This window comes from Triticum dicoccoides, chromosome 7A, assembly GCF_002162155.2.
Source record: "Triticum dicoccoides isolate Atlit2015 ecotype Zavitan chromosome 7A, WEW_v2.0, whole genome shotgun sequence".
NCBI classification, from domain to species: domain Eukaryota; kingdom Viridiplantae; phylum Streptophyta; class Magnoliopsida; order Poales; family Poaceae; genus Triticum; species Triticum dicoccoides.
In genome coordinates, this window is record NC_041392.1 from 713,568,606 (window position 1) to 713,579,165 (window position 10,560).

Below are 10,560 nucleotides of genomic sequence, written 5' to 3' on the forward strand. Positions count from 1 at the left end.
CCGCGGATGTCGGCCGTGTAGTTTAAGGTTCCAAACCTGAACTGGTGGCCAGGGGCGTAACTCTCGATCTGCTCCAGATGGCCAAGCGAGTTGGCCCGCAGTGCGAAGCCGCCGAATACAAAGATCTGTCCGCGGAGAAAAGTCTCACCCTGGACTGCATCGCTATCGATGATCAAAGGAGCCATCAAGCCTAACGGCGACGACACAGAGGAACTCTCAATGAAAGCACCAATGTCGGTGTTAAAACCGGCGGATCTCGGGTAGGGGGTCCCGAACTGTGCGTCTAAGGTGGATGGTAACAGGAGGCAGGGGACACGATGTTTTACCCAGGTTCAGGCCCTCTTAATGGAGGTAAAACCCTACGTCCCGCTTGATTATTCTTGATAATATGAGTAGTACAAGAGTTGATCTACCACGATATCAGAGAGGCTAAACCCTAGAAGCTAGCCTATGGTATGATTGTATGTTTTCCTACGGACTAAAGCCCTCTGGTTTATATAGACACCGGAGGAGGCTAGGGTTACACAAGGTCGGTTTCAAAGGAGGAGATATCCATATCCGTATTGCCTAGCTTGCCTTCCACGCCAAGTGGATTCCCATCCGGACACGGGACGAAGTCTTCAATCTCGTATCTTCATAGTCCAATACTCCGGCCAAAGGATATAGTCCGGCTGTCCGGAGACCCCCTAATCCAGGACTCCCTCAGTCGGGCCATTGCCGATGTAGAGAGAAACTGCGCAAGTGACAAGGAGAAGAAGAAGTTGCAGCGCATGTTAGAGGATCACAAGAAATTTATTCGCCCTTTGTTTTGGTGCAAATGAGTCAATATGACACGAGGCGGGGTAACGGAAGACCCGCAGTACGGAATGAGAACAGTGGATCTCAACAATCTTGCGTACGCAGACGAACCATTCGTCCTAGCCAATGATGTGGCGCAGGTTTTCTATGTGAAGGACATATCTACCAAGCCGAGAAAAAGAAAAGATAATGAAGCGAATACATCATATGATGAGCCAAAGCGCCACATTGTTCTTTCAGGGAAAAGAAACATCGTGGGAGTGGATGACAAGACAGACATATCATAAGATTATGAAAAGTTTGATGAAATTGCTCCATTCAGAGTGAATATTGACCCGAGCATCCAGTTAAATGATGAAGATTGTCCATGGTTACGGCGCAAAGGGGACACACGCGAAGAAAAAGTTTCACACGGCCAAAAGATCCCACTCTGGGATGTGATCGGCTTCACTGTCATCACTTTCTCCTCTAGTGAGTTTCCGGACTTGTATATGTTTGTAATAGTTAGGGTTCTTATGTGTTTTCACACTTTAAAGGTGTACTTTTGTGCTTCGGACAAACATGTACCTTTCTGACATAATTTTCTATTTTTCATGCATTTACTGAATTTTTTGAGCTAAATGACCCTGAAATTGAAAAGCACTACAAATGAACTCTGAAAAGGTTGAAAGTTTGCATGGTATCACCATTTCACCCACATAGCATGTGCAAAAAAGTAGAGAGGATTACGGCAAAAACTGGATGCACTTCTCGTACAAAATGGACAATCGCTTTTGAAGTATCAGGGTTTCGGACAAAAACTCATCTGTTACAAAGGCATCTCATTTTGTAAATAACCTAAGTATTACCAATTTAATATAATGACAAAACACACTAATATTATACATAAGAAAAAATAATCACTGAAAAATCTATTTTCAAAGTTAAGTTATTCACAAAAATTTCAAATAATTCAAATTTAAACTATTTAAATTTGAAAACTACTGGCACTAACAGAAAGTTTGTAATTTTTTGTACCTAAAGCAAAAATATTCACAAAGAAACTCTGAATACAGCAAAAAACAACTCAGAAATAAATAAAAGAATTTAAATAAAGAAGAATATAGAAAAAACTAAATAAAAAAAGCCCACTTACTGGGCCAGAGCGGCCTGCATACGACTAGAAACCCAACCTGTAGTTGGGCCAGGATATAGGCCGCCAAGCCCAGTAGGCCCCACAGGGAAGAGTAGTAGAGTTAGGCCCAGAAGGCCTGCATTAGAGAGGAGGTCAATGCAGTGCCCGCGCCGGGGCTTATAAACAGGTCTTGGGGCTCCTCGACTAGTGAGGTGGGAGTAAACTTGCCGCACCGCACCTGCGCCAGCGCACCCACTTTAGTAACCTCTGTTTGTTGTTTCTCCTTTTCTTGATTTGCACTCTATTCTTCACTACATAATGTGCTACTGCTTTCCTCACTAGCTCAACTGAATCAAAGACCATCCCTAGTTTGAATTGAGGATTTTCCATGTCAACAAATGGGTTAAATGTTTTGAACTTGTATATGGGTTTCTCTTTCTTTTTCTTCTTCTTGTACTCCTCATCATCAGAGTCACTCTTGTGCATTTTCTCCAAATCTTCCTCTTCTGGGAGCTGTAAATCATCTTCAGTGACATCGTCTGTGCCTGGAACATGTTTGTACTCAACTCCTATTTGCTTCCCCTTCTCAAACAAAGCATCCTGCACAGCATCATCTACATTCTTGTCATACAAATCATCATCTTCATCCATTGCATAATCATTGTCATACCAAGTTGGATCAGTCTCTGAATCACATTCCCAGTCCTCTTCTGAATCTTCTAAGTTATCTGAAATTTCTGAATTTTCAGGATCCTCTACAGTACCTGAATCTGGCATTTTTCCTGAATTTTCAGCATTATCTACAATACCTTTTGTGCTCTCTGATTTCATGTGCCTCAATTTATCTTTGCTTATAGGGCTAAGTATTACTGGAGGCAGTTCAGGTCCAGCCCTATAAGCAATGTCATCTTCCTCACTTCTTTTCACATGATTCACAAATAAAACAAGGACCTTAGAATGCACAGAAGCTCTTGCCATCTTGAGACAGTCAAATTCAAAGTCAATTGGGACCAGATTAGCTACTGTTTTACCAGGTGGGCACCACAACACAATTTCTAGCTGATAAAGTGCATAGTTTAACTGCTGTAGCATATGGTCAATCATATCATTGCAGAAAGTGTTCCTGTCAAGGTTATCAAACAATGATAATTTCTCATCCAAATATGCCAAGTTATTTCCTTTCCCAGTGAAGAAACCACCATGGTGCAGCTCTATACTGAATTTTGGTGAATCAAATCCTACATTGCAAAACAGACGATGAGCGGTAGCAAAATTCACAAACCCTAGCTAGCAGTGAGCCCAAGAGATCTAAGGGCCTGATACTGGAATATTAAGGGAATAAACTAACTATTGATCATTCACAAACTAACATATTGATAAGAACTTGGAGGGAGTGTCAATCATCCTCAATCGTGGCGGCAGAAAACCCTAGCTGATTGGGGGGAGGAGCGGTGGGGGATGGGGGGGGGTCTGAGGACTCACCGTACATCGGACCTCCATGCCCTTCCGTCCTCAACATCGGTAGCTCCACTCACGCCGCTTGTTCCCTTGTCGCCGACGAGCTCGGCGTACCCGCAGCGCCGCCGCCAGTCGTCTCCCCCATCGGCTACTAAAAATAAACTCTGGGTAAATGAGGCAGGGTCGTCACGACATGATTCGCAAAGAGAATAGGGGCTTTTGTGCAAAGAAACAAGCCCCCACCCAGGTCACGTGCGCCTCACCTGACCCTGCAATGCAAGTTGTGTGACGGGTTTTTCCGTTTTGCAAGTAGTGTGACTTAAGTGCACCCGAATGACAAGTTCTCTGACCGCCAGTGCCTTCGACTCAATCGAACCGGCGCTCGCCCGCGTCTCTCCCGCGGTTTCCTTCCTGGAAATCCACGTCCCCGCGTCAACTCGCTGCTGCGCGCGGCCGCAAGGCTTGAGCCGGAGGAGCTCTTCCTCGACCTCTCATCGGCCTTGATCGGCGATTCCTCAGTCGTCGTTCTGCCTTGCTTCCACCGCGCCAGTTCCATCACATTGGGCCTTTTCTCCGACATACATGTGCCGGCTGGCGTCGAGTTCCCCGCACTTGAGACGCTGTACCTGGGGTCCTGCATCGATGCCCTCGACTCCTTGCTCTCCAGCTGCCCGCGCCTACGCACGCTCCATCTCAGCGGCACTGTGTTGAATGAGCCATATGTGAGGGTCAACTCGGTGACACTGCTGGAGCTTGTCGTGGACAGCAAACGGACACACAGTATCAACATTGTTGCCCCTCTGCTTAAGCAGTTGACCATGTCCTTCACCACCTCGAAGATCAGCATCATCTCCGTCTTGGCACCAATGGTGGAGAATCAGGGTGGACGGGACGAGCGGGCTTCTGGCCCGGACCGCGGCTCATTATGGACCGGACCGTACGGTTCTGGCTCGCTGGATAATATGGTCGGTCCGGTCCGTGAAAACGAGACCGAAATTCGGTCGGTCCGGTCCAGTTAAAGCTCGGTCCGGCTCGGAGGACCGAAGGCCCAACCCAATTAAAGCTAATCAGAAGAGCCCAAACACATATATTGTGCGTGCGTGACCTAGCGAACTGCCACTGCCTCCTCTTCCTCGCACGCGCCACCCCTCTTCCTCCCCTGCGCCGCCATCTTCCTCGCCTTCCTCTCCCCGGCACAACCTCGCGCCGCCGCGCCTCTACCTCTCGCCGTCGTCCCCTCATGCGGCTGCTCCCCCTCTCTCTCTCTTGCGCCACCACGCCTCTGCCTCGCGCTGTGCTGCTCCCTCTCTCTCCCGTGCCTTTCTCTCGCGCCGTCGTGCATCAGGTGCTTCTTCTCCGGCTCCGGCCACCGTGCTGCTACTCCGACCACCTCTCTGATGTCCTGGGCCCACATGGCAGTGACTGGACGTAGCCAGGACCGCGAGGACCGCCGGTCCGCACCGAGCTTCATGCCAGCCGGTCCGGTCCGGCCCGGACCGCCGGCATCCGGTCAAAACGGCTGCTCGGACCGGGACCGGACCGGCCCGGACCGTGTCCACCCTGAGTGGAGAAGGTCTCGTGGAAATGCTGCTATTCCTATGGGATGCATGTTGTTTTTGGTATTTAGAGCCTCCAGCAGGTGACTCTACAGACGGCAGAGAAACAAGGACAGCTGCCTTCGCTGCACATTCATGCCTCTGCCGTGCGTCTCCTCTCCTACTCAATTTACTGCAAGCTGTGATTAAACTAATCTTTGCGAATGATATATATATCCTGCCAAATTGTTTTCTCAAAACTCGCCTGCTTTTATTGACTAGTAATAATGTATGTGCAATGCACGTTTATATTAGGTACTCCCTCTGTCCCATAATATAAGACATTTTTTGACACTGGTGTAGTGTCAAAAAACGTCTTATATTATGGGACGGAGGGAGTAGGATATTAGTTGCACGTTATATTAGGTAAGATATATATGTTGCATGTTGGTATTTGGTAAGATATCAATTATTTTTTCGTCGGAATGGTAAAATATTAATTACATGGCAGATTGCAAGGGATAGTATTGAGTCAAAACGTGTTTATAACCAATGGCAGTAGTGGGTAATTAGAGGATTAAACGTGTTTGGTGCTTAACATTGGAGCGATTTGAACCGCTAGATAACATGAATTGACGGTCGAGATGGTTTGGATCTGTCCATTTGAGTCTTTTTATATTGGTATAAATGAAGCGGACAACATTGCACAGGATGTAGAGAAGCACATGGTTGCTGCTTTCTCTGTTTTGGAGCTACATCTCACAACAGAGGGGCATGCTTTTGGAGCATTGGTGTTTCATCTCCTTGAGATGGATCGAATTCGTGCCAGTATACAGAGGCTTAAGTTTGTCCTACGCGGAGCGGTAATTCTCATCTCTGATTGCTTATCTCCAGCGGCGAGGCTAGCCTAAAATATCTGTGGGGTCAATGGTATTTTTTGAAAAAAAATTCTTCAATATGAACAGTGTTTTAGGCTTATTTTTTAAAAAGCCCCCACAGACTAACACCTAGCTTCGCTGCTGCTTATCTCAACAATACATTGTGTAGTAATTGAAATTTATTGTTGGTTTTAGGTGGAAGAAGGATGCCCACCAAATTGTAAATGTGAGGTGCCGACAAACCAAAGTTTAAGATTGCCGACGAAAATTGCGTGATAGCGCCGCTATCGCGGGCTAGGAGCTTCCCCGCGATGGATCCGGCTTCCCTGCTCTCTCTCCATGCTTCCATCCGTGCTCCCACTTCATCCTACGGCTGTTTTTTTCCTTTTTTTTTCTAATCTAATCATCTTTCCCCCTGATTTTCAGGGGGTGAGGCCGGGCCTTATTTTCTTCCAATCAAATCAAGCCACGTATGTGGGAGCACGAATGGAAGCATGAAAAGGAAGACGCAATCGATCAATTTCCGCAATCTGCCGCTAACCGGGCGATCGCGCGTGAAACGGTGCGATTTGGGGTCGCGGTCGCTGCAATTTCGCGGGATGGGCCAAAAGTCTGAACCAAAAGGGCCCAAACAGACCAGAAACGGCCCAAATTTCTCCAGATACATATAGCAGCTCCTCCAGTAAACCTAGCAGCGTGTCCCAGTCCCCATTCCCTTCTCTGTCTCCCATCTGAAAAGGTTGCGGCGGCTGCTGTTCTTGCTAGCTACGGTCGGCCGGCAGTCTTCTTCTTTGCCGCAAGCCGGATTCAGTTACGGGGAGGATGCAAAAGGAGCGACCACGGCAAGGCGGCGGCCACGACTATGACATCTCAGTCTCACACGGCTCCAAAACTCGCTCTGTCGACATCGCCAGGAGGTACAGGAGCCCTCCGATTCTATCCATCTTTTATTTGTTTGTTGATTCAACAGATGCACATGACAGGCTCTTGGGATTGCATTGCAGATGTCTAGGTTCGGGTAATGGACGTGTTGTGATGTTATTCTGTAACTAAACTTAACTGCTGAACTGGTGATGTTATTCCTGCTGCAGACTTTGATTTATATTGATATGTATGTGTTGAACTGGTGCAGAACTCTATTATACTTGTTATGTTTGAATTTACCCCTGAAAATCCTCTGTTTTATGTAGAAAATCCCCTGTTTTCTGAGAAAAATGTGCACATGTACTAGTTTGGACGTGGGATATGCGTGCACATGCACTGTAGCCGCGAAATGGGTTAGCGGCCGCTATCCGCTATAGAGCCTGTAGCGTTTGAATGAGCTTGCCGCGAAATGGTTTAGCCTGCGATTTAAAACTTTGCGAAAAACTGGAGGTCCCAAACTATCTCCTTGATTGCTCTCGAAGAGTCATAATTGTAGAGTCATAATTAGCGTGGTGAGTATATGTTTGGCATGCATGATTAGCGTGCTGGTAGATGGAACAGGGTCATAATTGTTAATCCTTGTAAGATTTGTTGAATATGTGGCATTGACATGCCAATTATAGAGTTTGGTTGTGCATGTATCCAAATTATTAGCTAATTCAAAATTCTATATTTCTGCCGAATATATGTTGCCATGCCCTCATATTTTTGTAGAAATATATGCTAAATGGTGAGATGGGTCATAAGGAAGTACCAATATTTTTACGTGGACCTACTTTTGTGTTTTGCTATATTCTTTACCCTTCTGTTCTGCATATGTAAGATTTTCTAAGTTAGCTGGATAGAGTTTAACTCGAATTATTGATTTGAGCCAAACCCCAAGGTAAAAGCAAGAGCAACACATGCTACATGTTACTATTAGACATACATATAGGATAGGACTCTTACATTCTTATTCAGTGACTGTTACACCCTCACTGAACCCACACATCACACTTCTTTTAGCTAACCGACTCAAGAGTCACACTCAACAGACAGACTAACACATGAAGACTCCCATTCACTAACACAACCGACCATTATGTAGCTGATGAAAAATTCAAGAACACCATACAGGACAAGAAACTCATGATAATGACAACACAAGGACACACTCATGATAATGACCACACAAGGACACAGTAAACTGGTGGGTAAACTAACCCGGAAGAAGGCACGGCAAGCATGCTTCTACAAATTCACACTGCTGAGAGCGTGACCAGGTTAGCAGCAGTTTCCTCCACACTTCTTCGTCCTCCTCTTTCTTGACATCATTCATGGAGAGCTCTCTGTTTACTGTTTGTCAGTTAGGAAATCGGAGCAATATTGTCTCTGCTAGCGATTGGCTGATAGGGAAGTGTTAATTGGTAATGGAGAATTCCCTTCTTTGGCCATGCTGGGGATTCTATGTGCACCCACTTTTTTTTTGCGGGAAATATGTGCACCCACTTATCTTTAAGCCAGTTGATTCTCGTGCTTTGGTTACTTTTTATGGGTGGACATTACGTCCTTAACACCTTCTTAAGCGTAGGGGAGGGAGACAGACTCCACTAGGCATTATATGAGTGGTGGTCTTATCTGGCTATTGCATTTTCATATCCTCTCAGGTGCAAACAGTGGACAGTTGTCCAGAAATAACATCAGTTTCACATTTCTTTTCGAGGCAAATGTCAAGAAATCACCGTCAAATTTAGGCTGCAAGTGATTTCCTGTCTCTAGCTACGTCTCAGGGGAGTACTGTGGCTCATCAGTACAATCTAGTATTATATAATATATATAAAAGGTACATAATGGGTTAACCAGAAAAGAAGAATTGGTTTTAAAAAAATTGAAGGACCGGGTTGCACTCGCGCGTGGGCTTTGCCACGATCCTAGGTGCTTATCCCCTCACCCAGCGATTTTTTTATCCAGAAGATCGATACCTCACCTCTAGTTTTCGTTTCTTTTATTAGGGAGATTTTCGTTCCCACTCTGTATTTTTTTGCCTAGCCAAAGCACATATATAACCTGAAAAAACAGCCAACCCATTCTCCTTTCCCCGCTGGAAAAAACAAAAGGCATATATAGAACAAAAATCAGAAAAAGGGAAAAGGAAACTGCCGTGACCACCTCCACCCACGAGTCCCTCAGTACGCACCGCGCACCCCCAATGCCCTAGGTGATGTGTCATCTCCCCGCCGCCTCTGTCATCCCCTGCGCTTCCTTCCCTACCCTCCAGAGGGAAGAGATGAAAATCTACTAGCCCTAGCAGGTTGGCTGGTGAAGTCTCCATGCCTTCCTCCTCCACCTATCTCTTCCCTTCCACCTTTGAGCACACAGGTGGCGCACGATTCTGAGGGAGAACCACCATGGTAAGAGACCGCCGCCAGAATCATTCGTTTTCTCCTCATCTATGATATTCTTGATTGATTTTATGATACAGATGTTGGATTCATGTGGTGTGTGAACTCACAATTCTGGTCAGATTTTAAGAGGATGCAAATGGCGGAAAGCATAATCTGAGTTTTCATTGGACAACTGAAAATGAGGACTAAGTCAGTTATGCAAGGAATACACTGATCTGCCTCTGATCAATATAACACCCAACTTCTGTCATTTTGTTGACATCAGTGAGATATCTTATGTGCCTTTTAAAATCATGCACACTCGTTTCTCCCCCATCTCTATATACATTTTTAACCACCGATTTGTGACCTCCTGTGAATAGTCTGTATATGCTAGCTAACAACCGAGTACTCAAGTGCACCTAGATGTTCATCATCTTTTGTACTCCCGCCGGTCCAAAATACCTTTTTTTAACCATGGCAAGTATTTTGGAAAGGAGGGGGTATTTTATTTTGTAGTCAGATTTGCATGAGCAGTTTGCTTTGTGCTGGGAGTACTCGATTAGTACAGAGTTCACCCAACACTGCTTTTGCAAGGGGAACTAAGGTAAATAAATGTATAGCAAAATGATTCCAAAAAAATGGCACAAAAGTTCCCAGGCATCAACAATAACATAGTGTGCTTCTTTGTAAATCGCCTGCAGTTGATATTGTTGGGTTAGCAGACTCTTAGCTTCCTCTAATTTGGTTTTCATAAGAACAAGCAATCCAGTGTATGGAGGGAGTAGAGGGGAGGGCGGATATGCGTGTAGGCTGTAGCTGGCCAGTTATCCTCTAATTTTCCTGGCGTGCTAAGCATAGGGCAGAGGCGGACGGAGATTGATCGGCCTTGTATGATAGTGGATCGGCTGGGGCTGCTGGAGACATGTTTTTGATTGATGATTGATTTGATTTTTATGGCCATGCCTCTACTGGGGAGACACGTGAGTGCATTCTCAGAGAGGCAGGAGACATGATCGAATCAGCACTTACAAAAAAAGAGAATCATGGGAAGATCCTTTGATCATTAGTGCCCTGGGTGGGGGAGGGATACAGCCGATGTACAAACTCCAATTTAATAGTAGAGATACTGCCTAAAATATATTAGGAACGAAATGAAGACCCAACATCAAACATGGAAATATGAAATTTCAGGTTTAAACTGGAAGGTCAAATATTCATTCAATTGATGACTTCGAAAGTAATACCATGTAAAACATATTAGGAAAAAAAATGAAGACTCAACCTCAAACAAGAAAATTTGAAATATTCAGAGCCATATAAGGAAGGTGAAATATTCATTTAATTTAGGACTTATATGGTATACCGTGTAAAACATATTAAGAAAGAAATAAAGACCCAACACCAAACAAGAAATTTTGAAATTTTTAGGGTCAAATAAGGAAGGTCAAATATCTATTCGGTGTTGTCAAATAAGAATTTTTGTCTCG

General features: G+C 45.2%; 1 protein-coding gene across 4 annotated transcripts in view; it reads left to right on the forward strand.

Moving 5' to 3' along the window:
* Positions 1 to 6,480: 6,480 nt before the first annotated feature.
* Positions 6,481 to 10,560, forward strand: part of LOC119329803 — a 6,961-nt gene continuing 2,881 nt past the window's right edge. The window contains exons 1-2 of one of the 4 annotated variants that reach the window (XM_037602898.1): positions 6,481 to 6,700; positions 6,788 to 7,969. In XM_037602898.1, the coding sequence (XP_037458795.1) occupies positions 7,932 to 7,969 (38 nt within the window). In that variant the 5' untranslated portion in view covers positions 6,481 to 6,700; positions 6,788 to 7,931. Of the gene's footprint in view, positions 7,970 to 10,560 lie in introns of all 4 variants that reach the window. The other 3 variants (XM_037602899.1, XM_037602897.1, XM_037602896.1) reach the window with 3 other exon arrangements.